At 51.4% G+C, this 27530-nt stretch overlaps 11 protein-coding genes across 11 annotated transcripts; 9 read left to right on the forward strand and 2 right to left on the reverse strand.

Annotated features, from left to right (window-relative positions):
• Positions 1–1058, forward strand: BDZ83DRAFT_595061 (major facilitator superfamily domain-containing protein; the record flags this gene model as incomplete). The annotated part of the gene is made up of 2 exons (XM_060506760.1): positions 1–168; positions 221–1058. Coding segments are annotated over 2 exons (1006 nt in total), but the record flags the coding sequence as incomplete, so codon positions are not given.
• A 3657-nt stretch (positions 1059–4715) lies between these two features.
• BDZ83DRAFT_758812 (uncharacterized protein) lies at positions 4716–5394 on the forward strand (the record flags this gene model as incomplete). Its single annotated transcript, XM_060515096.1, has 3 exons — positions 4716–4727; positions 4777–5160; positions 5233–5394. 3 exons carry the CDS (start codon positions 4716–4718, stop codon positions 5392–5394), a joined length of 558 nt encoding a protein of 185 aa, XP_060357370.1.
• A 1308-nt stretch (positions 5395–6702) lies between these two features.
• On the forward strand, positions 6703–7797 carry BDZ83DRAFT_595066 (uncharacterized protein; the record flags this gene model as incomplete). Its single annotated transcript, XM_060506762.1, has 1 exon — positions 6703–7797. One exon carries the CDS (start codon positions 6703–6705, stop codon positions 7795–7797), a length of 1095 nt encoding a protein of 364 aa, XP_060357371.1.
• Positions 7798–9562: 1765 nt separating this feature from the next.
• BDZ83DRAFT_595065 (Sodium:neurotransmitter symporter family protein) lies at positions 9563–11746 on the forward strand (the record flags this gene model as incomplete). Its single annotated transcript, XM_060506761.1, has 3 exons — positions 9563–10351; positions 10453–11241; positions 11294–11746. The coding sequence occupies 3 exons, from the start codon at positions 9563–9565 to the stop codon at positions 11744–11746; spliced, it is 2031 nt and encodes a 676-aa protein (XP_060357372.1).
• A 496-nt stretch (positions 11747–12242) lies between these two features.
• BDZ83DRAFT_595079 (uncharacterized protein) lies at positions 12243–14257 on the forward strand (the record flags this gene model as incomplete). Its single annotated transcript, XM_060506763.1, has 4 exons — positions 12243–12699; positions 12756–13239; positions 13294–14051; positions 14112–14257. The coding sequence occupies 4 exons, from the start codon at positions 12243–12245 to the stop codon at positions 14255–14257; spliced, it is 1845 nt and encodes a 614-aa protein (XP_060357373.1).
• A 1521-nt stretch (positions 14258–15778) lies between these two features.
• On the forward strand, positions 15779–16355 carry BDZ83DRAFT_595060 (HHE domain-containing protein; the record flags this gene model as incomplete). Its single annotated transcript, XM_060506759.1, has 2 exons — positions 15779–16009; positions 16071–16355. The coding sequence occupies 2 exons, from the start codon at positions 15779–15781 to the stop codon at positions 16353–16355; spliced, it is 516 nt and encodes a 171-aa protein (XP_060357374.1).
• Positions 16356–17280: 925 nt separating this feature from the next.
• BDZ83DRAFT_644723 (uncharacterized protein) lies at positions 17281–18087 on the forward strand. Its single transcript, XM_060509774.1, has one exon. The coding sequence runs from the start codon at positions 17382–17384 to the stop codon at positions 17991–17993; it is 612 nt and encodes a 203-aa protein (XP_060357375.1). The 5' UTR covers positions 17281–17381; the 3' UTR covers positions 17994–18087.
• A 594-nt stretch (positions 18088–18681) lies between these two features.
• BDZ83DRAFT_745901 (family 61 glycosyl hydrolase) lies at positions 18682–19527 on the forward strand (the record flags this gene model as incomplete). Its single annotated transcript, XM_060513198.1, has 2 exons — positions 18682–19299; positions 19364–19527. 2 exons carry the CDS (start codon positions 18682–18684, stop codon positions 19448–19450), a joined length of 705 nt encoding a protein of 234 aa, XP_060357376.1. The 3' UTR covers positions 19451–19527.
• Positions 19528–19730: 203 nt separating this feature from the next.
• BDZ83DRAFT_658307 (uncharacterized protein) lies at positions 19731–20954 on the reverse strand (the record flags this gene model as incomplete). The annotated part of the gene is made up of 2 exons (XM_060511030.1): positions 19731–20821; positions 20939–20954. 2 exons carry the CDS (start codon positions 20952–20954, stop codon positions 19731–19733), a joined length of 1107 nt encoding a protein of 368 aa, XP_060357377.1.
• A 434-nt stretch (positions 20955–21388) lies between these two features.
• BDZ83DRAFT_595059 (fungal cellulose binding domain-containing protein) lies at positions 21389–23806 on the reverse strand (the record flags this gene model as incomplete). Its single annotated transcript, XM_060506758.1, has 3 exons — positions 21389–23166; positions 23232–23428; positions 23487–23806. 3 exons carry the CDS (start codon positions 23804–23806, stop codon positions 21389–21391), a joined length of 2295 nt encoding a protein of 764 aa, XP_060357378.1.
• Positions 23807–26388: 2582 nt separating this feature from the next.
• On the forward strand, positions 26389–27530 carry BDZ83DRAFT_228615 (glucose-methanol-choline oxidoreductase; the record flags this gene model as incomplete). Its single annotated transcript, XM_060501792.1, has 2 exons — positions 26389–26997; positions 27054–27530. Coding segments are annotated over exons 1-2 (899 nt in total), but the record flags the coding sequence as incomplete, so codon positions are not given.

The raw sequence follows: 27530 nt of genomic DNA on the forward strand, positions 1-27530 counted from the left end.
TATCCCTGGCTGCGTCTTCCTCTGTTCTCTTTATTATCCTCCAAGGCATCTTCAATGGAGACTTGGTCTGATCACTGTCGCCAATATCTGTTCAAACATTGCCGGGAACTTTCTTGCATACGCAATCGCCAACATCCAAACCACTGAAAATTTCAAAGGGTGGAGATGGTATGATTCCAACCACCGCAATATGTTTCTAAACGGCTCTAACATCTCGCAGGATCTTCATTATTGAGGGCATCTTCACTGTGGTGGCTTCTCTGGCCTGCCTGCCTGCTAATGTTGGACCTCCGGAGAAGGCCAAGTTCTTGACGGAAGAAGAAAAGCGACTTATCAAAAACTCGGTCGAAATACGCAGCACAGAGATCGGTGTTGTAGCAGAGTGGAAAATGTTTTTCACGAACCCCCTGAATTACTGCTGGGCTGCCCTTTACTGCTTCACGACTACAACCGCTTACTCAGTCTCCATATTTTCTCCGTCTTTTGTCAAATCCTTTCACCCAGAGCTCAGCGCTGCAGATGTACAGGCGCAAATTGTTCCCATCTTCGTGGTGGCTGCTGTGGCATGTCTGACAACTGCTTACGCAGCTGACCGTCTCAACCACCGCGCAGCCTTCGGCCTTGGCGGCTTCATTTTCACCATCATTGGCTACGCAATCTTGAGGCAAGACGAACACGAAAGCACAAATGTGACCATGATGGCGCTGTACTTCATCGCCTCCGGCACCTTCATCACTCTTCCCATGATATGGATCTTGACTATGCAAAACTTGCAGACGCCTTTCCAGCGAGCCATCGGGAGCGGGTTTGTGGTTGGAGTTGGGAACACATCAGGCTACATCTCAGCCTGGATCTTTAAAACGAGCGACGGCCCATATTACAAGAACGGGATGACAATCAGCATGATCCTAGTTGTTATTGCATTTGCCATTCTTTCGACAACTTGGCTTTACATCGAGATGCATAATAGGAGGCTTGATAGAGAGGAGAGATTGCATCCGTCTGTGGCAGGTGGAATCAAGAGGCTTACCGGGCGAAGCTTTCGGTACAAGGCCTAGTCTACTGTCGCTTCATTACACTTGTATGACTTTTCAAATAAGCCTGGATAATCCGAAGCCTTTGGGCGTTTTTGAAACCCAACGTGTCCCTATATCCCGTGTCGCCGGTCTAAATATTTCAAGCATGTTTCCGACTACTTTGCTGTTCAGCTGAGATAAACTTCCATTTCTAAGTGTGCGGATCCCCGTGATGATTGTGTGGTGTTACCTGCTACCACCTCATGCAACTAGAAAACCTCATTTTCGTTCCGAATGATATCGATACGAGCCCATTGCCAATCAGATGTGGCTGACAACGTATTATTATTTTCCCGCTGGCCGCACTGCAGTGTGACATCCCGATCGCTGAGTCCTAAAAAACTAAAGCAATGAACCCATTTAACCCCGATGCCCGTTCAAGGGTATAGTTCACGTTTCCATTTCACGTTCTCTTCGTATCACGAGAAATCGCCTCTGGAAATCATGTTACCTTTGTTCTGACAACTCGCTTCCAAGAAAGACATGGCAGTCACGTCCACGCTTTATACTCCATTGGTGGAAACCCATTTCTACTCCACAGGTGGCTACCAGCTTTCCACCGTGTATACCTTGCAGCCACAAACGACACCCTTCACACCGAGAGATCCTACCTGTTCCATACTACCTCGAGCTATCCGGTGCGTAGAGGCCAAGAGTGGAGACATTACATCTGGCTTCACTTGTTATGGTCTACAATTTGTGGGGGAGACAACAACATCGGTACCAACACAATGCTTTCCGGAGAGTTACATAAACATCTGGAGACCTTTCAATGAGTTTAGTAGGACACCCTTGAGCCATGCTACATAGACTACCACAAGTAAAAAGTCAGTCTTGAAAGGTGTACACGTACTAACGATTTTCGAATCAAGGTGATATCCCAAGTTTGGCTTACCCAGGCACTGCGTGCATCAGCGGGTGGACAACTGCGTGTTCCACAGACGTCACGGAGACAAGTGGAAACACGCATGCACAGACTTGGTGCTGCCCCTCTGGCTGGGGCTGTCTCAGTGCTTCGAATGGTGGCATCCCTCACCGGGAATGTACAAGCCTCCTGAGTACTCCGACTGAAGTGTGGATCAACAACGTTGTAACTACGAGAGAAAGTGAAAGCACCATTACGACATCTTGGACGAAAGTCTCCCTTTCAAACCTACCCAGAGGGGGGCCAATCATTATCAATCATCCTGTATTTCCACTTCACGGCAAAATTCAGTCTCGTCAGGTTGAAGGCGCTAGAGAGACCGGATTATCTAGAGGAGCCATTGCTGGTATTGTAGTTGGAATTGTGGTTTTTCTCATGGCTCTCATTGGTTGTAGCTGGTTTATATGTCTTAAAAAGAGAAAGCAAGAACGGGGAGCCCGGCTGCTACAGAGAGAGACTGCCGATGGGAGGGGAGGGCACTCTTTCGTAAGGGAAGGCTATGACTCGAAAACGAAGCCACCGAATCATGATCGAGACTCTCAAGAGATGTATACAATAAGGCCATCTCCGGTAGAGCTCTCGTCGCATAGCAGAGCTGCCGAGGTCGAGGGAGATAGTCGCCCTGTTGAACTGGCATCTTAGGTTATTAATAGTCCAAAGAGCAACGAGAGAAAACTTAAGCAAATAAAAGCAACGTACTGCCACAAAGTCAAGGTCCATTACCGGACGAGTAAACGTTTTCTGATATTCATCGTAGAGTTCAATTCTGTTTTCCAGATTATTCTAGTCCCTGTGTTTGTGAAAAAGCTCAGCATTTGCAAGTAAATTTACACTCAATTATGTTTTTGATGGGGTATAACTGCCTACACGTATCTTCTGAGGTAAGTCATCACAGAGTATCCCAGAGACATATCCAGGATCTTCGACCTAGTATCTGCGGCATCCTTTTGATACACACAGACCTCGAACGGCTACCCCAGAACGTTACATGGTTGGCAGGCAACGCTGCAAACTTGTATGTGCTTTGATGACCATTTATGTCAAAGTTTGATTGGAATCACGCCTACAGCATGCATGGGTTCGGACAATAGCGTGACCAATGTCTTCCGCAAGCCATTGAAAGCTTATCGATGAAGAAACCATTTGTCCAAAGTTAAGCAAACACCGCCGGGTTCCATGCATTGAGGCGTCAAACTAATGCACGCAGGGGCAGAGTCTGTGACATAATACGGAGCTATTAGACAGGATCAGAAGAAGGCACCTGCTTCATTTGGCAATCCTCATCGCATGCGGCGAGCGGAGCCATGTCCACCTAGTGTTCAATACGCCTACTGTTCAAAAAGCAAAAACAGAGACACACAGCCCAAGAGTGGACAGTCACGTAAGTGTCACTGAAATGCTCACATTTGACCCTTGGAGATAGGCTCAGATGAGTATATTCATGAGGATTTTTTGAGAACTCACGGAAAAAGCGACGGCCTTCGTAATTATAGATCGGAAGCTATAGATTGAACCAGCCATCACCAGGCTGCAACTAAAATTACGTTTGCCACCACTTGAAGTATTCCAGTCCAGTTTTCAGCCATCACATTTGAACCATGCATATGCTTCCTCATGTGATGTACAAATGTTTCAGCTACAGGATCGCAAACAGCTCTCAAGCTTTCTTCAATCTCTCGAACTCCATTAGCAGGTCGTGGATGTTTGCTAGTAAATGCTTTTGAAGCCTGTAATTTCGAGGGGATCATGGCATTGGGCTGGTGTAACATGACGTTTGTCTCGCTTACTTGGAGTCCACGCCACCGTGCTCTTCACTGTAACTGACAACGTTTGCTAACATCGGCAAATCAACAAACAAAACAGTATGCTTGCTCCTTGAGATATCTGCAGCTTGACAAATGAAGTGGTGACATCCGAACATAAGCACGAGTAGAGTATCTTGACGGATGCTGTGGGATGGTGGTGCTAGACGCGTAAGTCCGAACATTTGAATCTCCTGAACTTTTCAAATGCCTCTGCAGAGATGGAATTATTTTGTTTCTTTATCTTCTTTATGACTTTCTGGGATACCTCATAGATGTCTTGGAAGCATTGGTTGCAAAGAGGCTGCCTCATAGCTGCTGAGGGGGCCTGTGAGATCAATCGTTAAGGGGGCATATATCCCCGGAACATGTAGGGAAGCTTATGGGGATCAGATTCCCAAGCTTCCTTTTTCTTGAGCCGTGGAAAGAAGTATACATGGCGGAAATCCTCGTGTTAATGATGCCCATCGCGAGATCAAGTCTCGAGAGTGCTGCACGGTCTACCGATTGTCTGTTGGATATGTTTGCTCAACTTCCCGTAGAGTGAGATGACGACATCACCCAGCCATGAAGATCAATTGATTACCTTTCCTCTTTTGAGTAGTGTGATCTCGATGTAGGATTGGATTCATGCAGCAGCTGGAGCCATTAGGCAATCATGCATGGGTGGTCGCGATTGCGTCCTTCAAAGGAGTCAAGCAATACTCGATACGAGTTTTGACTGCCGAAATGTGATCTCTGGCTTCATGTTCATCTTAGGGTTTATAAGTAGCGAGGGCTCTTCCTTCGTATGAGATAGTTTGATATCATCCCAAGGTCCAAGCCAGCACATCCAAGCTTTAACCAAACCTAACCTGCACAGCAACGCCCACCATGCGCGCCAGCCTTCTTTATTTGATGCCATCAGCCACGATGGTTGTTGCAGTAAGCTTGAACCAGACCCAGTCTTTCGAAACAAGAGCTAAGTGGTCAGGCTATTATTCCCGCGGATGTCCCCAAGGGCTACGGGCTGTACATTCCCGAATGGGAGTTTCAGACTCCAGAAGGAGGGAACATCACCATCAAGGGTACAATCCAAGAGGTCTATGCTACCCTCGGTAGTCTTAACCCTCAGATGGCCCAGATGAATGGCTTTGACCTTGAAGCAATTTCGAATGTTGCTCGTAGTGACGTGGAGAAACGTGCCAAATTTCCCAGGGTCGATTGCCAGACCTTGGAGGAGGGCCACACCGACATGTATGAGACGACCATGGACTATCTCAGGAAGGTTCAAGGGAAACCGAAGAACTCTGCTGGCCCGAGAGAATGTGGCCGCGTTAGCTGTGCTTGGAAGAGCGCGACTTGGTGGTGCAATGATGTGGGTTCTTCACCAGACTTATTCCTTACTCCTGTATAACGAAGGCAGTAGCGTTTTACTGACGAATTTCAGGCTCTGGAAGAGAAGGAGCTTAGTTCATTCGGTGAAATTGCTGATGGTGTACAAGTGATCTATCACGAATGCACCGACACCGATAAGCACTACTGGTGGTCTTCTGGTGAAGCTTACACTAACGATGATTGGAGTGTCCAATTTGGGTACGCACCATGCTAAGGCGGTCAATTAAAACAGCCCCGAGGAATTCTACGAAACTCGTGCACTGCAAGAATGACGCCAGACACTGGAAATCGTACTTTCTTCGCTCAGTCAACTTTGTATGCCAGCTTATGGTCTTTTGCTATGAGGAAAGTCGATGTTATAGTCGGAGAATACCTTGAGAGAGAGAGAAAGAGAGGGTGGGGTTGTTGTTGTTGTTGTTGTTGTTGTCAATACTCGCATTTCCTATTCGACCTATCACTTTTGGCCTCCCTGCGATCACGAATTTACAACAATCCTTACTTCCAGTATACACAAAACTCTATTGCAAGTACCGAATTCAGTGGTAACTTGAAGCGATCATAGATCCGTCTACAACACGGAACACAAATCGAACTTTCGGATTGTTAGCAAAGCGCGGTAACATTCAAATTGTGCATAGTGACATGAGTATAATTATTCCACTGTTGAAGAAGCCGATATCTCCGGCGAAGTTTCCGAGGTCCATTTTCTCTACTTCAGAGGCTCAGGATAGGTGATTCGGCCGAGTGCGATGACCTCTCTTTCCTATTCACACATGTGTTGTTGAGAAGTCATCACTTAAGCTGATCGAGACCTCTCCGTCTTCTCCTACCCAAATACGCCAATGAACGCGCGCTAAGAGTCGCACACCCTTGCCTCTTGATGATGATGACGGCTTCTCCGGAAAGAATGAGCAAGGCATGGGTGGAATCGCGCCGTGAAAGGAAGGTTACGACAGCGCAATCTCTTGTAGCATGTACGCAACTTGATTTCTGCTCTCGGCCGAATGCCTCGGCTGTTGACCCCTCTCATCTCGAAGCTACCATTTACAAAAGAAAGACGAACTAGCCCTACAATGCTACGACGTAACGAAACTCCATGATTTTAGCTCTGCTGATCCCCTTATTCATGCGCCCGGTAGACGTACGGTTAGAGGCCCGAGTGGCTCCGCACCGCAAGCGTGGGGCTCATCCGAGCATCGCGGGCTGCTCCGCGTTGCCTCATGTTATGGCTACGATTAATATCTTAACCGATTCAGACCACAGACTTTGCCCTAACCTATCTATACGCGAAAGATTTGATTGATAATCAGCTCAATAATAGCTCAGTGCGTGGTACACTAACGACAGGCCCTGGAAAAAAGGGGATGGGGCTGAAGATACATCTAACGCGTCATCTACCAGTACACCAGCTTGTTGCGACGATGTGTATATAAGCTTGTCTTGGACACCGTGGAACTTGACCTAGCCAGCTATTCTTTATTATTCCAACACTCCTTTATATTCTACACCTAAAGAATTTGCCATGAGGGTTCGTTCTTTTACTCTGGCCACTTTGGCGTCAACAGCGTCGCTCGTTTCAGGTCTTGCACCCGGTCTTGAAATCGCCCTTACCTTGGATCGCGCAACTCAAGGCATCAGTATCTCGACTGATGGACGGAAATTTTTGACGCAGAGATACTCTACGACGGATGCGCCTCAAGCCGTGGAGCTTCTTAGCAACGGCACGACTGTTCTCTACCCCGACTCGACATGGAACTCCTGGACCTCGAACTCCACCCTGGACCCCAAGAAGGCCTTCGTCAGCATCGATGGTGCTCGCATCGGCCCCGATGGACGATTTTGGATCGTCGACGGCGGTACCACCGATAGTGATCGCAATCTTGTCAATGGATCTAGCAAGCTCGTTGGCGTCAACCTCGAGACCAACCTTGTCGACAAGGCATACTATCTCGATAACCTTACAGAAACCGGTAGCGTTATCGACGATGTCCGATTCAATGGAAACTACGCCTATCTCAGCGACACAATAGGCGCGTTGGTGGTGATGGATCTTACCACTGGCCAAGGTCAGCGTGTACTCGTGGGTCACAGCTCGGCTCTGGCCTGGTTTCCCATGGCCTACAACGGTAGTCTTGTGCCGGGGTACCAGGGAGGAACGAGCACTCTCTCCGTCGGCCTCGATCAGATTGAGGTGTCCCCTGATGGTGTCTATCTGTACTACCAGCCTTGCAACGGTGGCATGTACCGCGTCAAGACCGAATACGTCAACGGAGCCTTGACGAACGGCACTCTTGCTGCCAGCCTCGGCGACTACGTTGAGCCCTTCGCCCTGACCCCTTCCACTGGGGGAACCACCATTGACGGAGATGGAAACATCTATGTTAGCGACACCAACCTCCTCGCTATCTGGAAGATCAAGCCGGACGGAGCTTCATCCATCCTTGTTCAGGATGATGCTCTGGTCTGGACCGATCTGATGTGGGTTGATGCGAACAAGACCCTTTGGCTTCCCGCCTCGCAGATGCGGCCCGGAGCGAACGGGCTAATGGCCGATGGACCTCACAACATCCTGACCTTTCCCATCGAGGCAGGTCCGTCTTTGATCGACCATGCCTAGAGGCGAATTACACATCACCATCCGACTCTTACATTCTCTGTCAATGTTTCCGTAGATCCTATACACATACTTTCTCTGAAGACTGCTTGCGTTAGAACTTGACCCAGTCGAGAAGTCGCTACTCATATCACGATAATTCATATAAGAGTAGAGTTTCTCTTCTCCCCTACCTTTTAAGATAATAGTGTGCTTGATTAGATCCGAAAAGCTTTGACTGTGGATTCAAAATGGCTTGCCAACTCGCGTGTAAATGATTCTGATCAATGAACTTCGCAAATTCACATGTATGAAGTGGGTTAATGGTCTGACGCTCCATGTGCAAGCAAGGAGCCTTGACCTCCTTGGCAAGCGCCAAGTCGGAGAGATTCCGAGGAGCGACTTTGAAGTCGAGGTCCACAAGTCAAAGGGTCCCATCTTCGTCCCATCTTCCCACGTGCTCCAGATCCTGAGTCCCCAGTCCGCACATACGACTTACCCATCGTGAAGAGACCGCGAATTTCAGCATAGGATGTTTGTGGTGGGATCCTGCAGAAATGCACTGAAGCTAAGACTGACGCACTGCAGCGATGCCTGCTTGACAGGTTGGCACAAGCATGAAGAACTCTAAAGCCACCTCGAGTGGAATTGGATTCCAGTCCCCCCATCATTTCATACTATGTACCTCGGATCTGCAATACTGGGGGGTTCTTGCTCTGAATTAAGAAACCCAAGGCATTTACCGGTTCGAGTTTCGAGGAGACTGTCTAAAGAACTCGGCAGACGGAATATCGGGGTCCAACAAGCCTTGCGCTATGCAATCCATCAGACGTAGGGCTCACTGCGAGACGTCTCTAACAATATTGGTAGTTGAACGGCAGCTTTCAGCGTTGAAGATTTCAGTCAGTGAGCGATGCATCATTCTCCGCGACACGTCTTCTCCAAACGTTTCATTTGCCCCCGTTCATCCATCACCCCACGTCAAGGTCTCACAATGACACGGTCAGCCGAACCACAAACCAACAGCATATTTTCCCTTGCGTATCTGTATGTCAGACCGGGACGCCGCATAGTGGGGGCGCTCGCGTCATCCCGCTCCGGTGATTCGCCTGAACGACGCCCTCGACTCCGTCCTCGGTCTTGGCCGGACGGATACCGGTGCCTCTCGTGCCCTCTAGAGCATTGTCGCCAAGTCCGCCGAGCCTTGGGAGACCGGGATAGTCTCGCGTCTCCGCCCCCAGCTCCCACCCGCGATGCCACGACAAACGGCTGATTGAGGATTCGCTAAATCTCTTGTCCTATGTAATTCCAAGACCTTATGGCCATTACCCACTTACCACAGCGCGCCGCGCCTATGAGTGGTCTTTCGTGAACCCCACGAAGTGTGAACAGAAAAGCAAGATTGCGTGCTTGGAAGAACGCCTCCTGGTGGCGGGCGAAAAAAGTGAAAAGTTCTGCAGCCCAGCCGGGTCACATTCAATATTTCTCGAACTCAATAAGTAGACGACCATCGACGAACGACCTGGTACGTACCAAGGCACTGAGAAAGCTTTCTCCCTCTCTTGTCCATTTCTTCTCCACCCAGGACTATCTTACTCAAGGCGATCTCTTGTCCCTCAGGGTTTCATCATTCCAAGCCAGTCGAACCTCATACTTTGTTTCATACTCACATGTGGACGATCCGAAGTGCTACCTTGATATCGCACTCTGGCCGAACGACACCCGGCGTCTTCCATCGGACCGGACCGGACCTGGGTCTTTCTCGGGCCGCAAGCATCAAGACGTGGTGATGGACGTGCTTAAGAAAATCGGAGGGTGGTTCGCTCCTCCGCCGAACAAAGCGGAAGACGGCCGTGATGCGTGGCCTTCAAGGGCCTCCTTTCTTCTGGCCTCCATGGGCGGCTGCGCCGGAATGGGCAACCTCCTTCGGTACCCATCTCAGGTGTACAACAACCACGGCCTGCAGTGGTACATCCCATACCTGATGGCCGTTTTCATTGTTGCCATTCCAGTTCTGGTACTTGAAATTGCCATTGGACAGGCCTACCGTGGTGGTAGTGTTGTGGCATACGCAAATGTCAACCAGAGACTGAAAGGGCTGGGACTATCGTTGATCTACGTTGGCTTTGTTGTCACGCCATACTTTGTCGTCAACTTGGCGTGGATTATGAGCTACTTCCGACATTCCTTCACTAGTCCGTTGCCATGGACCAACGAGCCCGATTATTTCTTCAATCGGAAGGTCGTTGCCAATGTTGACCCAATCGAAGGCAATCTAACGGCAGATGGTACCAGCGTTTTGAACTACACGGAGTATCCTGGTACCGCCCTATTGGGAGAGACGACTGGATGGGCAGCTTTCACCTTCTTCCTCATGTACATCTCCATTTTCCGCGGCGTCGGACTGACTGGGCGAGTCGTGTACTTTACGATGGGCCTTCCTATTGTTGTCACCATTGTACTGATTGGTAGATCTGTATCGCTTGAGAATGCAGGTGAAGGTGTCAAGCTCTACTTCGCGACATGGAGAGGCGACCAACTCGCACGAGGTCAGGTCTGGCAGACAGCTTGTGGTCAGGTACGGACGCTCTCATTTACCCGCTCAGTTGAACTTCGAGACTCTCCTCAGGATACTCATTAGAGATGCATTTCACAGACGATGAACTGATTATTCTCTAGGTCTTCTTCAGCACTGGGGTGGGTTTCGGTTACTTCACGTCATACGCCTCATATAACCGACAATACTCCAACGCAGTCATGGATTCAATCTTGATTGTTTGCAGCAATGTCCTCTTTGAGAACATCGCCGCATTTGCCGTCTTCGGCGTCGTAGGGTACCTCGGGATGCGACCCGACCCAGAGAACCCCATCGGAGGCTTCAGTGTCGGCTTCCTCACTTTACCTCAGGCGGTAGCTGAAATGCCTGGTGCCAACTTCTGGGCTGTAGCACTGTTTTTCACACTGATGGTTCTTGGCTACAGCTCAGCATTCGCCATGTTGGACGCCATCGTCACCCTGGTGATGGATACGGGAATCAAAGTTAGCAGGCCCATCGTTGTTACAAGTCTTACGATCATGTCTTTCCTTCTGTGCCTTCCGTACTGCACGGAGTTCGGCTACTACCTGCTGACTGGCATTGACCGCTGGACGAATGACGTGGCGCTGGTATTCGTTGTGTTTGCCGAATGTATTTCATCGACAAGTGTTTACCGTTGCAAAGATGTCATCGGTCAAGTTGGCAAGCCAGCTTTCGTCATCTACAACACATGCTACATCCTAGCTATGGTCCTGGGAGTGGCCATAGCCCACGCTGTGCACCCAGGAGCTGGAGCTGGTGTTGGGTTCGGCATCTTCATCGGGGGAAGTATCGCCTCAAGTTTCATTGGCAAGACTCCTGATTCCATCCCGCCGAGGTTCTGGGGAAAGAACGCTTTCATCAGCAAGTTCTGGTATTTGGCCTTCTACTCTGTAAGTATTCGTCTTCCGTTACGAAGAGAATCAGTCTAACATCGTCGTCTAGGGAAATCAGCTTCGGAGAGATCTCAACGTGGTCATCGGCAGCGGAAAGAACTGGAACATCCCGACATTCTGGCCTGTGTTACTTCGCTATATCTCAGGGCCAATCTTGGCTATCGTCTACGGCTTTTCATACCCATCATTCTATGAACTCCGCTACGATCCATTGCACATTCTCGGCTTCGCTGTCGGTCACGTCGCGCTTATTTTGATCTTGGCCGGCTTCATAGTGCCGCGCTGGTTCAACGTCTTTATCCCGGCGCATCGTCGGAACGAAGGCAAGATGGCGTACGCTCCAAATGTCACCATCGGTGCAGACGAAGCCCAAGCTATCGCTGCTGGAACCATGGAGCAAGGGAATTCGCAGACTCACTCGCATTCGGACGAAGGCGTTGGTCGAAAGGAGTCGCCTACTAACGACGGTCCCAATACAGAGGAGAAGAAGACAGCCCTATAAGGCAGCTATAATGTCCAGTCTCGAAAGAGATACACCAAAGAGGAAGGGCTCTTAGACTCACAGAGGCCATATCTCACGTTCAATTACACATAATATGACATAGAATAAAATACAATATCTCATCACGCTCATAGGTATGTACTCGGCAGACGTTGAATCAACGGCCAGCTTACCAAACCACCTCGAAGCCCAGTGCAATTGAGTCAGGGATCTCGATTCAAATTTTGTAAACAAATGTCGATCGCCGCTCGGGGCACATTGAAACATCTGAAAAGCCGGACAAGCCGAGGCTTGTTGCATTTGATGCGGAGGTGACACGGCTCGCTGGTGCGGGGAGCACGGCTAAAGGACTCCAGCTAGAACCTTGAGAATCTCATGATTAAAGTACGATTAGTATCATCTGCAACTGGAGCAACGCTATACAAGTTTTTGATCCCTTGGAACCTACTCAAAAGCTTCTTTAGGTTGTTACTTCGCAAATCAACCAAATTTGATCATGCCTCTCCGAACCAATCTCCCAGGTCATCTCAAATCTCGCGCAAACGATACAGCCCGCATAGCGTCAGCGTCCGGGTCGGCAGCAGATAGACGCCATGGACTTGCCGAGCTCGCTCACGATGAAGACATCCAGTACATTGTCGGCGACTGGATGTCAGAGTACAACATGACCTCAAGAGGCGTCGCGAAAGCGACTGATCCAACAAACTCGTCTGAATTTGAGCCTTCATTTCTCGAGGCGATTGAGCCTGCGCTACAATACCTAGATGCTAGGCGGATCAAGCTCGCAGTCAACGCCGGCGCCAGTGATACGAAGAAGCTGCATGATATACTAGTTCATATGATTAAGGAGAAACGCTTAAACCTTAAGGTCGCCTGGATTGAGGGCGACGAGGTGATTGATGTTGTTAAAAAGGGGCTGAAGTCTGGAGAAGGATTTAAGAATCTGACGACAGGTACTTCACAACCCGACCAATCCCGTAGCTTGCTTGATGCTGACAAGTCTACCTAGGCGAAAATATCAAGGATTGGCCTTACGAACCTATCTACGCTCAGGCGTACCTAGGCTGCTGGGGTATTGTTGAAGCCTTCAAGCAAGGGGCCCATATCGTCTTGTGCGGCCGCGTAGCTGATGCTTCGCCAACCATTGCCTGCGCAGCATATCATCACGGTTGGAAGCGCGATGACTACTCGCAGCTTGCACACGCACTTGTCGCAGGCCACTTCATCGAATGCACGACTTACGTGACGGGCGGGAACTTCTCTGGGTTCAAAAGCTTGCCAGGCTTATCTGTCGAAATTGGGTTTCCAATTGCTAGAGTCGAAGAAACTGGCGAGTTCACCGTCTACAAGCAAGCTCGAACAGGAGGTATGGTGACTCTGGAGACGTGCAAAGCTCAGCTCCTCTACGAGATCCAAGGTCCATATTACTACAATTCCGATGTTGCGGCTATCTTGGATAACATCAAGATGACGCAGGTAGGAGAGAATCAAGTGTATGTCTCCATCGCGTTTCCCAGGCATCAAAATTCCCACTGACATCGCTGCAGTCGAGTCTTCAACGTTGGTAATATGAAGCCTCCTCCGACTACAAAGGTTGGAATCACAGCGAAAGGCGGATATCAAGCCGAGGCGCATTATTTTCTCTGCGGCCTCGACATCAAAGAGAAGGCGGCGTTGTTTGAGCGTCAACTCCGTCACGTTCTTAACGAAAAGTCCTTCTCGTGTCTCAACTTTAGCACCAACGGCTCTTGTTCAGAGAACCCCGCAAACCAGGACGCAGCAACTGTCGACCTCCGCATCTTTGCGCAAGCGCGCGACCAAGCAGCTTTGTCACCCTTGAAGTTCCTCAAACCAATTGTGGATAACATCATGCAAAGCTATCCCGGTGCAACATTCCACCTAGACACGCGACAAGCAATCCCAAAGGAGTACCATGAGTACTGGGTTAGCATTCTCCCGCAGAGCGCAGTAAAGCATGTGTGCCATTTACCGTGGAAGAATCAAAAGGTTGACATTGAACCCCCGCGGGACACGGTGGACTTCTTGTACGACCAGCCGACGTACGAGACTAAAAGTCCGATCAATGTCGCGACCTTGGGGCCAACGACAAGAGCGCCGCTTGGGTACGTCGTACATGCGCGGTCGGGTGACAAGGGATCCGACAGCAACGTTGGATTCTTTGTGCGGAATGCCGACGAGTGGGATTGGTTAAGGTCGGTGTTGACGGTCGGGAAGATTCGTGATTTGCTGGGAGAGGATGACAAGGGGAAGCCGGTTTTCCGGTTCGAGCTTCCACATCTCCATGGTGAGTCCTTCTGTCCTATGTGAGGGTCGCTTGTGTCGTGTTGAACTGACATGGCAATAGCTGTGCACTTTCTCTTGAAGGATCACCTCGATCGGGGGGTCTCTGCTAGCTCGTCTTACGATTTCTTGAGCAAAAACTTGGCAGAATATCTACGATGCAAGCATGTCGACATCCCGGACAGGTTCTTGGCTCGCGGCAGGATCTGAGGGGGGAAATGAAGGTATTCTCGCGAGGCAAAGACGCCGGAAAAGGGACACACGGGTACTTTGTGATCCAAAATAGGTTACACCGAGGATCTACGGCGTCGGCGGTGACATTGCGGGCTAATTTTTGACCGTAGTATGACAAGCCTTACGGTGATGTGGCTGTGTGGCGACTCGGTACACCCCAAAACGAAGAGTTGTGGTAAAGCGAATGATGTAAGGGGAGAAAAGGGCTCAGGTTGTTCATTCTTTTGTGGCTTCTACCCCGCCAAAAGCCTGACGAGACGGCATTTGTTGCCGCGTATCCTCTTCGCCGTTTGATGGCTGGGGTCGAGTTAGCTTGCAAAAGGTGCTTCTTGTCTCAGACATATTCCCCAATAAGCTGAACCCAGCCCTTTAGATCAAACGGGACTTTGGATGTCCTTTCTGAGAGTCAGAGCTTCTTGCGCAGGGACACAAGGTTGATCATCAGAGTCGGGTTCCTTGGGATGATGGTTGGTTTAGATAACGAAGGTCGGCGGCGCAACACTGTTTTCCCTGTCGTGGCAAAGCCGACGTACGCCCCATCGTAACAAAGTTGCCATGATACCGGTTTTACCTTGATCCGTTTGCTCACCAACTCTTAGTGCTATTGACATTCTGAACAGTGAGCTTACATAGTAGGTTGAAAGCCCACGTGGCACAGTCTGACGGCCGACACAGCTCGCCAGGATCCCAAGCCCTAGCATTCGGAAACGGTTTGGGGTGACGCGATGATGATAGAGTGGCGGGCCAGAAAAAACAGGGCTGAGGCCCAAGGGCACAGTCTCTCTTATGATTGCCAAACAAATCACCGTCCGGGATTCGCAACCGGATGCGTGGTCCACCATGCCGGAATAGGCAGTTCTCGATGCCGGTCAGTCATCCTTGGGGGCTTTGGGGGCGGAATTCCCAACCCAACCCAACCGCCGGACCACTCACTCCATGAATCCACGTCTCCGGAGCGGCTGCTCCACTTCGCGCCGGGAGCTCGGGGGGTCTAAAAGTTGTCCCACTGATCTTCTTTGCTTCTCGGGATGCTGCGGCCTGTAAGCCTGCAAAGCCACTACTGCCACCAAGGTGCTTTGACAGGACCCCTCCCTCCCTTGCTGTGCCACTGTTCCTGGAGTGAGTGAGTGACAGCTTATCGGAGACTACTTGGCAAGCTTGGGCAGACATGGCGGTGTCTGTCAGGTATCACATTAGGATCAGCCCCTGGTGAGACGCCACGGCCGTGAGTCTCCGAAACGTCATATGTGGGTTTGCTTTACTTACTTTAGGCATGGGATTCCCGCTTTCCGGTCAGATTCATGATCCTTTCCATAGCCATATCTACATGTGCCAAGGTTCGTGAGAAAGCAAGCTCACCTTTCTCCGACTGCCATCTCACAACAGTTCGAATTGAACAACTACCCGCATCTTATTTCGCCAACTTGTCTTTCATGCTTCGAAGTAATCTGCTACAGCACGGTTCACCTCAATTTTCAATCACCAAACGCCAACATCATGACGAAACTCAGCGACGCGATCAAGGATGACCATCGGAAAATCGAGCAGGCATATCGATATATCCTCACATCGACGACTCTGGAAGACAAAATCCGATGGAGAAATGAGCTCAGTCTCGAACTCGCAAGACACTGCATCAGCGAGGAACAAGTCCTTCTTCCCATCCTGACAGATCGATTGGCCGATGGCGAGTCTCGTAGCGCCAGGAATCACACGGATCGCGAGACCGTGAGTTTATCATTGACATCCCATGTATAATCCCAGCGGCAAAGCTGACCGGCTATTGCAGTTGAAGGAAAAAATTTGCCGCCTCCAAGCGATTCCAGTCGACGATGATGATTTTGAAACCGAGTTGAAGGCTCTCTGGGTCGACCTGGCTGCCCACGTTCGCGATACGGATAATCAAGACGTGGCCCGACTAGAAGAGTGCCTCACCATGACTGAGTCTGAGGAGTTAGCCAGGCAATTTCGGCTCACGATGTCCATGGCGCCAACACGGAGCAACCCCTCACCTGAACGTGGTCCGCCGTCCCAGCAGATCACGGACTTCCTCGCCACCAAAACTGGGCCTTGAATGCGCATGACTCGATTTTGCGGGGCTGGTAAGGAGGGAATTCTGGGGAAGCATGGATGAGACGTCCGATGATATACGACTTTATGACGAAGGAAAGCCCTGGTGTTTGCAGTAGATATGAATCATTACGGGGGTTTTTAAGTATGGTGATCGTAACAAGATAACGGCCTAAATGTCAATACTCTCCGTCCATGTTCTATCTAATCTCTCATATCATAAGATACACGATGAGCCTAGAGCCGACGGGACCGGAGCCGACAGGAGGACCTCCGGGTGGGGCCGGTCGGTGTCCACCAGGGCGAGTTTACCCCGATATGTTTTTGTCACTTTCACGTCATAAGACCAAGACTTGTCGCACACCAGGGTCACATCCATCTCTCTTTTCACTCTGGTTCGCGGCTTGTCTTTCCTCATCTAACCCTGTTGCGCAAGTACTCTTACCTCGCGATTTCAATGGAGTTAGGGTGACTGCGGCATCAGCAGCCCCCGGAGTCAACTCCGTTCAAGACCAAACCTGGCAATAAATGACATATGCCACAACATCCCTCGTCCATGGTTGGCCAAGAATCATGGTTTGGTAACGCCCGAATTTTCTATTGCGCCCGTAACCCGAAGCCTCCGGAAACTTGATTCAGGTCAAAGTCGCTGACAGTGAACATATACAAGTTCATCACACCATGAGTGTTGCACTCCACTTTATCACTACAATATGGATGAGCCTGAGTCAAAGATACGCCATCTGGCAGGCTGATTGGCAAACCTGTTCATCCAGCCAAGAAACTTACATCAGGATCCCTTCATATGCAGTCTTGAGGGGCGAGGTTCCCATTCCCCGCAAGACGTTCGGTGGCCAGCAAGATAAGCGGGCACCTAGTGCCCTTGGCCTCAGAAGTTGTTGGATTCCGTCATGTTACTTAAGCCCCCCCCCCTCCCTCCCTCTCCATGATACACCCATGAAAGCCTCTGGATCTCTCATTTACGAATCCTTGAAGCCGCAAAATTTCATCTCATCGGTAAACAGACAAGATGTCGTACAACGATCACGATCTCCGGGACAAACACCAAGTCCGCCGCCGGCACCACTCACCAACGTACTCCGACTTGAGCGTCGGAAGCCCAGAATATAGCCCGACAAGGGACGCCGGCGCAGTTCGTGTCGCACACAAACACTACGAGTCTCCCGACCGCAGAGACCGCGTCGCAGTCTACGAAGAAGACAGATACAGACCAAGAAGTAGGGAGTACTACTACGAAGAAAGGCGTCCGCGATCGCGACCAAGATCCGAGGTGTACGACTACGACCGCGACCACAGTCATCACAGCCACAGACATGGGCACCATCGCCACCATAGCCACACACACAGTAGAAACAAACGGAGGCATTCCACCTCTGGGCCCAATTGGGGCCAGGCCGCCGTTGCGGCTGCTAGTGCCGGTATCATCGAGGCTGGGCTGGCGCGGCATGACAGGGACCGGACTGCGAGAGTCATGACGGCGGCGGCGGGAGCCGGGGCGATTGATGCCGTCGCTGGGAAGCATGGAGAGAAGCCGTCTAGAACGTGGGAGAATGTTGTTGGTAGCACAGTAGGCGGGTTGGTTGTTGATCGTATGGCTCATGGATCGGGACGCCGGCGTTGAGTGCACGGCGAGGGATGCCGGAGTAGCGCTTGTGTTGAGTAATGCAGTTCCTTTGGGAACCTCATTCGTAATATTGAAGATGCGTAACACCTGTTCAAACTTTTCCCAGATCGTATCAAGTTAAGAATTTGTTCTACGATGAGTGTTCTTTACCCTAGTCTTCGGAAACAGTCCCGAGTTCCCAGCTCACGATCCCCAGAATCAGCAAGTAGGAACCATCCTATCCATATTGGTGAGACCAACAAGGAGGTCCTCCCATTTGATTCCTGCCGGTGGGTGTTGGTTTCATTGGCTAGAACACCACTTACTTGAGACTAAGGGCGGCTCGATACAACACCATCGCCAAGCGATTCGCGGAGGATAAATGAGCTTAATCTAAATGCCGGATGAACTGGCCCCGCTAAGCTAGCATTGGTACCTTTATTCCATTGTCAGTCTCACTTAGCGATGCAATCCGTTCTTGCCACCACCTCATGACCTTCCGCTCGTGGGATGCCGGAAGGGGTTGCCCCGTGCTCGGCGGCCTAGAACGTTGTCGCGGTCGTGTGGTTCGCAAAGTCCATTATGGACCATGTTTATGGCAGATTCGACATAAAATGACCGGTGACCTCCCGTACTCATGGATTGCAACAGATTCATTGACTTACTTGATGCTTGAGTGAAGTGGACGAAATAACAAACTCACAACATGAAGCTCCTCAGTCTCCTCGCTGCCGCCAGCCTCTGCCAGGCCCACACCATCTTCGTCTCGCTCGAGGCCGATGGCGTCAACAGCGGCGTCTCTCAAGGCGTCCGTACCCCGGAGTACGACGGCCCTCAGACCGACGTCACGTCTCAGTACATCGCCTGCAACGGTGACCCGAACCCGACGAAGTCAACCGATAAAGTCATCACCGTGACAGCCGGGTCTACAGTGACTGCTGTCTGGCGTCACACCCTCACCAGCGGACCCGAGGACGTCATGGACGCCAGCCACAAGGGACCAACTCTCGCCTACATGAAGAAGGTCACCGACGCCAAGACTGATGCCGGTACTGGCGCGGGATGGTTCAAGATCCAAGAGGATGGTCTGAGCAGCGGTGTCTGGGGAACGGAGCGCGTCATTGGTAATGCTGGAAAGCAGGCTATCACTATTCCCAAGTGCATTGCCAATGGACAGTACCTTCTCAGAGCTGAGATGATTGCCTTGCACGGCGCCAGTTCCTACCCGGGTGCACAGCTGTATATGGAGTGTGCTCAGATCAATGTCGTCGGCGGGACTGCGGCCAAGAGCCCTTCGACTGTCAGCTTCCCTGGTGCTTACAAGGTACTTTGCTTAATCATTGCCATCAAGTCACATAATATGCACTGGTTACTGACTATCGTTTCAGGGATCCGATCCCGGCATCACAATCAACATCTACTACCCTGTGGTCACGAACTACACAATTCCAGGACCCGCCAAGTTCGCTTGCTAAGTCTCAACATGTGGTTTCAGCGGTTGTGACGCATCAGTGCCATCAGTGATACGGATGAGATCTTTTTTGGTTGGAGATGAAGATTACCTTCATGTACATATTACTTGAGGAATCAAACTTGTACAAACTTTGGAACGTCGATGTCTCTCTCAGATCTCCCGTTACTTGAGTTGCTGTTCTATCGTAATTGTGTAATTCGCGCTAAAGCCTTCCGTTTATCGAACTTCGTGATGGAGAGCTTGCAGTCGAACTAAGAATTTCCCCTCCCCGAACACCTCCCCTAACACCACGCATAATGCTCATTGTTGATCAAAATCGGAGCGTCCTCTGACCCCAGACCCTCGCCATCCTCGAACGACAATAGACTAGCAATGCTATGACTCTGTCTCTCAATGTAAACAGCATCCAGACCACTTCGGTCCAAAAGGCACTTTACCATGGGAGACGGATCCCATAGTTGCACCTGATCTAGCCTCCAATCTGCCGCCTCCGCTTGGGCAGCCTGCAACACAGCCTTCAACGCAGCAGCTTGCTCTGCATAATCTTCCATCGGCATCGTGATGTTTCCTTCGCGTGGTTTGTTCGCAGTCTCGTCGCCTTCTACTACAAGGCGGAGAATGTAAAGGACACTCTTATCATCTGCATCCTCAGTGCTATGATGATTTGGGTGTCTGTAGTAGCGAAGAACCCAGGTAGCCCAGACCTGTTTCCCAGCCGCTCCAGCGATTGCTCCGTTTATCACTGCCTTCTTACCAAAGATTTGTTTGGTGGCAAAGTCTTCTTTGTGAACGTGCCATAACATGTGATCTAAGTCTGGTAAAATGACCACTCGTTTTCGTGACGCACTGGGTGTGGCCATGTCATTCCGCATCACGGCCTGGTCTCTGAGACATAGACTCTCTAATTCCGACTCGAAGATCGGGCGCGAACCTGCCGGTATCTCCATCCTCGCAGGCGGCAACACCAGATGCCCGCTGACGGGGTTCGGTGTCCAACCTAATCTGGTATAATACTCCTTTCCTACATCCGAGTATAAGACGCTTCCAACGACCATTCCGTCCTCTGGTTGCCAATCGCGCAGGACCGTCGCTAGCTCTTTCATATGACGAGCTGCGTAGCCGCGGCCGCGAAAATTTCCTGGACAGAAGACGCTGACAATCCCATGGACGATACCCTCCGTCGTGTTTCCCATGCTATTATCGCTCACGAGACATCGCTTGCGGAAGGTTTCACACGAGCACAGGATATCCCGCTGATTTGGCAGTCGATTTTTGTCAACGAGAACCCAAGTAGTCATGCCTCCGTCTTGAGCCAGTGGGACTGTCATGAGGTAACCGGACTCGAGAATGTACAAGGGCGTGGTCAAAGAATCTATTCACGCGTCCGCCGTGGTTGCCCATATCTGGAGGCATTCTTCGGGTGTAGGATGGTCGAGATGAAGATTTAATGACGAGGAAGGGCTGCCGACTTTTGCCTTTGCGTGCGTACTTGTTAAGGAAGCCATTTTTTGTCTCAAGAAATGATGCGGCCGATTGACGTTCAATTTGAGCTGATTTGATGTCGTCGGAGCCCTGAAGTCATTCCAAAAGTTTAAACCGGAGTTCCCCTTATGAGACAGCGGCTAAAGCCCTGAATAATCTTATGGCCCACCTGCATATTACGGCGATTTCATACTTCATTGAGCGGGGTACCGCTGAAGTTGCTGTTGATACCCCGGTAGCTGCTCACTGCGCGGCATCCAACCAGCACTCGTGATCAAGACGATTCGTGCTTTCATTCGGGGGTGATGAAGAGTTTGCTGGCATGTCGCTTGACGTTGACAAGATACTCGCAGGTTTGAAATGGTTGGAATTTACCAGTGTATTTACAGGTACTGACTTCTAAACTGAATCTACGAGATGAATCGAATTGAGCTTTCTACACATAAACTCCCCGCGCTCAGTGGCGGTGGGGAGCTCTTCCAAGACGCATGGGTCTGCTGCGAGCGTGCCTTCTGGCATGCGCAGCAGCCGGAGCCGCGGTGGAGTTGGAGACAGGGCACGAGGTGTACATGACACCGCGGCCGTTGGTGCCAACGTAAACGACGTTGGCCTCGTTGGCGGAACCAACAAGAGCAGCGCCGTCGAGGGCGCCAAAGCTGTGGGTGCCCTGGAGGTCGACCCACGAAGCACCGAGATCGGCGCTGGCATAGAGCTTCTTGCCGTCGGCGGCCTCGCCAAAGACGTACAGGTTCCAGGCACTGCCTTCACCCTTACCGACGGAGACGGCGTGGGCGTTGGAGGGGCCGGAGATGGAGGAGAAGGTCTTGCCAAAGTCGGTGCTATGGAAGACACCCGCGTCGGTGGAGACGAAGAGCTCGCCGGCTGTGGCGGGGTGGGCGGCGATGAAGCGGATCTCGGTGACGTTGCCGAGGGGCGCCTCGGTGAAGGTGGCTGCGCCGTCCGTGGAGACGTAGAAGGTCGACTTGGAGCCGGCGTAGAAGACGTCGTTCTTCTTCTTGTCGCTGGCGATGATGCTGCTCGCGGGGAGAGTGCTGTTCTCGGGCTTGCCTGCGTTGCGGATAACCTGGACACCCTCGCTCTTGGAGGACCAGAGAATGACATCGCCGTCGGCGGAGTAGGCGACGGAACCGTCGGTGATGGTGTTGCCGGTGGAGTTCACGACGGACCAGGTCTCACCGCCGTCGATGCTGAGGGCGAGCTGGGGTGAGTCGGTGGCTTTGCCGATGCGGGCAACCTTGTTGGGGCTGTTTCCGGCAAAGTCAACGTCGACACTACTGGCCCACCAAGGGTTCGTCCAGGCGGATTGAGGGGCCTTGTCGACATCGGCGGCGGTCTTGTAGGTGAAGCCGTTGTTGTCAAGAGTCGCGAAGAAGAGCTCAGGGCCTTCAGCCGCACTGGCCAAGGCGCCGACCGCCATCTCCTCAATACCGGATGCAAGACTCTGGATGGTAATGGTCTTGTTCTTGTCCCAGTTGGTCAGGTCGTTGCTACCGTACAGGGTGAGGCCGGTGCCGTAGAAGAACTTGTCGCTGTTGGTGGGATCAATAGAGAGAGACTCGATCATCCAGCCAAGCTTCTTGGTGTCGATGTCGAGGAAGTTGGTCTCGATCCAGGGGGCGTTGGGCGCGCTGATGGTGTACTGCGGCGCGACCTTGCCATCGGCACCGTAGCTCCAGATTCTCTTCCAGGTTGCGCCGGAGTCGGTGGAGCGGAAGAGGATCGCATCGGGGTACCAGCTGTTCAGGGTCGCGACAACGATCGTTCCGGGCTTCTGCATATCGACACCGAGTCCACCGAAGCCATAGTACAGATCGCTGCCAGTGGTAGGGGTGATGTCGGTCCACTTGCTCGAGGTCAGGTCATACTTCCAGACACCGCCCTGGGTGCCGTCGTAAGGGCCGGTTCCGTCGGAGTAGGTGAAGTAAATGACCTTCTCGGCGGGTTGAAGCACAGCCTTGTGAGGGAAGAACTTCTTGGGCTGGCCATCGACAGGGCCCCAGGTGGCACCGGCATCAGTGCTGACGTAGACGGACGCAGTGGTGTTGTCGGCGGTTCCAACAAATATTCTCGAGGTCGCGCCGTTGACAACGTCGGAGGTCTCGTCAAAGGTGACGAAAGTCAGACCTTGAAGGTCACCGTTGTAGGCATCGCTCGCGGCGCCGGGGCGGAAAGTACCAACGGCCTCAAAAGTAGAGACCTTGGAGAAAGTCGCACCTAGTCAATTACACTCTGTCAGAAAAACTGAATCGTGGGGAGATCGTGGATGGAATTCTGCTCACCGGCGTCTGTGCTCTTCCACAAACCGTTGCCGCTGCGGGCACCAAAGAAAATAATTTCCGAGTTCTTGGGGTCGACTGCCAACCGCTCACCCATTCCACGGCCGGGCATGTTGCCGCCGACCTTGAAGGGAAGGGTGGTGGTCTCCCAGGTCTCGCCCTTGTCGGAGCTACGCGCGAATGTTCCATTCTTGGGGTCCCTGCCGACGATTAGTTTTGGTGCGGAATGGTAAAGTTGAGCTGCAGGACAGCGCTTACCAGTCGTTTGTGTACATGCCAGTAGCAATGTAGACCTTGTTCGCATCCTGGGCGTCGACCGCAAGAGCGTCGATACCCCATCGATTCCAGTTGGCGTCATCGGCAAATCCGTTGGCGTCAGTGACGGGGGTCCACGAGTCGTCGGCGTTCAGTCTGTAGAGACCTCCAATGTCGGTGCGAGCGTATGCGACTCCCTTCTCGGTCGGGTGGAAGACGATGGACGGCACAAAGCCGCCACCGGCTCCGGTGTGGACGTTCTTCCACGAGCAAGCGGCGCGGACGGACGCCGCGGCCGCCAAAACAAGACCGGCGCTTCTCATGGTTGGATGTTGTGGGCTAGGTCACTCGAAACTTGGAAGAATGATGAATCGTAGATGGACCAGCCAGGTGAAAAGAATGTTTGATTTTGTTGAAAAAGAGTGAATGCCGCGAAAGCGAGCGTGGTGAGAAAAAGAGAGTAACTGAATCAAAAGATAGACAGACAAGCAAGTCATACGAAAATTGCTCCGTAGGGGACCTTCAACTATTTACATCACCACCAGTCTCCCCCCTCGGCTCGGTCAAGACAGCCATACTTGGTTAGTAAACAAGATGCACGAGCCGAATACTCCGTAGGCGCGAACTTCCTTCTTCGCGATGCACTACCAGGGGCAGAGCTTCTGGAATAGATTGAAGGCATCTCCAGCAAAGTTTAAACCCAAGAAAGTTGTGGGCAGAATGCCGAAACCGAGTGATTAACGCGGCCCGCCCGATTCACCCAGCAATCAGAAGCAGCCGGTTACAGCAAGACGACAAGGTTGTTGGCCCCATCAGCAACCCAATAATCCACCAGTGGCTGCTCAGTTTGGCGAAGAATGAGGTAAAGTGAGGCAATTAGCTTATAACACGTGAGGCCCTGCCATCCCGGAGGTTGAAAAGGGTTGAAAATCTTAGCCAATTGCGCAGTATCTGCGCTGTGCTAGTGTGTCAAGTTGAGCTGGAGCTCCTTGGGACCTTTGATTAAGGGGTCAATGGGACAAACCCAGCTCGTCGGTTTGCAGATGTGAACGAGCTGCATCCCTGTCCCTTCAGAGGCTGAGCTCAACCTAACGACCTTAGGTAAGCGGGTTTTCAATGTTCTTACCACCGGAATAAGAGTCAGTTGCCTTTCCCAGCTCAATGTGGCAGTTTTCTAATTGATTATCGGACACTTATTCAAAACTTGGGCAGACTTTCTACAAGAATCTACTTTACATGTCAACTCAAGGGTGAGGGGCTTTTACGAAGGCAAAGACTTCCGAGTCCACTTGATCTGTCTTCTATCGTAGAACTTACTTTACCTAGCCTAATCGCGAAAGTGGAACATTTTCCCTTTGCAATCATACATGTAGCCTCCAGCAATCTGACTACCAAGACGAAGTACAAATGAAGGTAGAAAGTCAAAAGCTTATAGCTTGATGATTCGGATCATAGATCGGATAAAACTTACAACAGATGAACTCTCGCAATAGTTGCGGCAAATAAATCTAATAGCTCTACGACTCTGCGTGCTCGAGTAGCGAAGGGGACCCACAGGTTGGTTCGCCCCAGCGCACCAAGCCCTCAGGACTCGTACTCTGGAGCGACCTGACCTTGCATCACTGGCTTGAATTGCGGTAAATAGCTTACAGGGAAGACTTCCATCTCTCCTTTACGGACCGAAAATTTCATCAGACCCGAGGCTTCATAGGTAGTCGGACATCTTTTATACTAGTCAGCCGTCCTGGGAGTGGATGGAGGGAGACAAATTTATTCTTGTACGTGCCCATTCCCACCTCTATGCATTCCAACTCCGTGGAAGGGTATATTGTTGTTTAACGTTCCATCGCTAAATGGATCGGCTGATTGGCTATCTTTCACGAGCTTGCTTGGAGTCAGCACTGTGAGCATAGGGCAATGTCAGCGCTGATCTCAACTATTACTTCTTTCGGTATCCGCGAGACAACAGCTTGTTTACGCTTGCCAATATATGCGTCTGGCGTCACAAGGTGGCCATGGCCAGAGCAGCATTGGTGTGTAGACCCAAAGAAATCATATCTCCATGAGTAAGGCAATGTCCAAGATGTCTGTTAGTCCCTCTCCATGTTGCTAGCTCAGACGCTTGGGTTTATCACTGGGAGAATTTTCGCAATTGCCCATTCAGACACCGTCTCGACGTTGAACGAGATCGACGCTAACATGAATATTTGAGATTTTGGTCCACCTACACATCTAGCAACTGAACTTCACAAGGCTCGGCGGATCATGAAACAGGCCGACTTGCTGTCTCTGCTTAGTTGAGTCCAGGTAGGCGGTTTTCGGTCTGCAGCTTGCTGGCTTACTTAAACTAAGAATGGATCGTTGACATCATGGTTCGTCACGAACTGGGCTAAATTCGCAAGACTTTGTCGTCAACAGCCGCCAAAAGCCCAGATCTGGCTCGCAGGTCGTCCTGAAGTCTGTCGTTCGATCTTTCACCTGCGTCTAGGCCGTCAAGGTTCGGACGAGCGACCCTTTGAACCTCGCCCGACTCTCCCTTGAGCAAGCAGTCAAAAGTCAAATTCTGGCTAGCGTCATGTTTACACCCCCGCAAGCTCCCGTTGCCCACGTTTCCGTGCCTGGAGATCATGGGAAAACATGTCCCTGAACCAGACTTCATTGTTCACGAAATACTAAAAAGGGTCCAAGCAGCAAGCCGCTGTCTGACCAGAGGACCTAAGAACGGTGGTCATCGGTGTAAGCCCCAGTTTCTGCGGTGGTGCGGTCTATTCACGCGCTAATGCGAACAAACTTAGCCAGGAACGCAATAGACTATGTCTAGCGTGGGCAAAAAGAGCGTGATCTTCTAGCGCCCGCCTCCAGTCTAGCTGAACATGGACTTTAGCTCTCGTAAACACTCGCGACAGGATCTATTCCGGGCAAAGCTCGCAGCGTCCGGTGGGATGGGGATCGGATGTAGGAAACATGTCATACGGTTATAAGTGTCTTGTCAATCCTATTCACTTCAAGATGTTGTCTATCAACCTCCAAGTCTCACGGGTCGACAGGTCACTCTCTTTTTCATCTAAGCTTTCCTACACTCTCTTTTCAAAATGCGTGTCAATTACGCCGTTTCCACGTTCATTACCATATTGGGCTTGACCCATGCCGCCCCGGCCGACGAGGAGGCACGATTCCACGCCGAGCACAAGCGCCAGCTCGGTACCAGCGCAGGTAGTCTTGGAAAGGATGCGACTTTCGACTATGTCATCGTTGGCGGTGGCACTGCCGGCCTTGTGATGGCCAACAGACTGAGCGCCAACCCTGATGTTACAGTAGCTGTGATTGAGGCTGGCACGTTCTACGAGGTCACCAACCTTCTCATCGGCCAGACACCTGCTGGAGACACTCTTTTCGCTGGCGCTAGTCCTCTCGACACCAACCCTCTCGTGGACTGGAACTTCATCACGCAGCCGCAAAGCGGTGCCAACAACCGCAAGATTCACTACGCTCGCGGCAAGTGTCTCGGTGGAAGGTAAGTTCCCAAGTCCTGAACTTTCATCTTGAGCAAGATTTCTAACGCAACAACAGTTCCGCTCGCAACTTCATGATCTACCAGCGGGGTACCAAGCAGTCCTATCAGAAATGGGCAGATGCCATCGGCGATGATAGTTACACCTGGGACTCCCTTCTTCCTTACTTCAAGAAGAGTGTCAAGTTTACCCCGCCCGGACCTACTCGCTTCACCAACGCCAGCGCAGAGTACAACCTTGACGCCTTCGATGCTGCTGGAGGCCCTCTTGACGTCTCCTACGCCAACTACGCCCAGCCTTTCAGCACGTACCTCGAGCCCTCACTCAACGAGATCGGCATTCCCCAGGCCCAGGACTTCAACAGCGGTGAGCTTATGGGTGCTCAGTACTGCTCCGACACCATCCAGCCTAGCAACCAGCAGCGTGAGTCCAGTCAGACCTCGTTCCTCAACGCAGCCATCGGCCGCAAGAACCTCAAGGTCTACCAGCTCTCTCTGGCCAAGAAAATTCTCTTCGACAGCAACAAGAAGGCGAC

This window comes from Colletotrichum acutatum, assembly GCF_030867785.1.
Source record: "Colletotrichum acutatum strain CBS 112980 chromosome Unknown BDZ83scaffold_270, whole genome shotgun sequence".
In the NCBI taxonomy this organism is placed as follows: domain Eukaryota; kingdom Fungi; phylum Ascomycota; class Sordariomycetes; order Glomerellales; family Glomerellaceae; genus Colletotrichum; species Colletotrichum acutatum.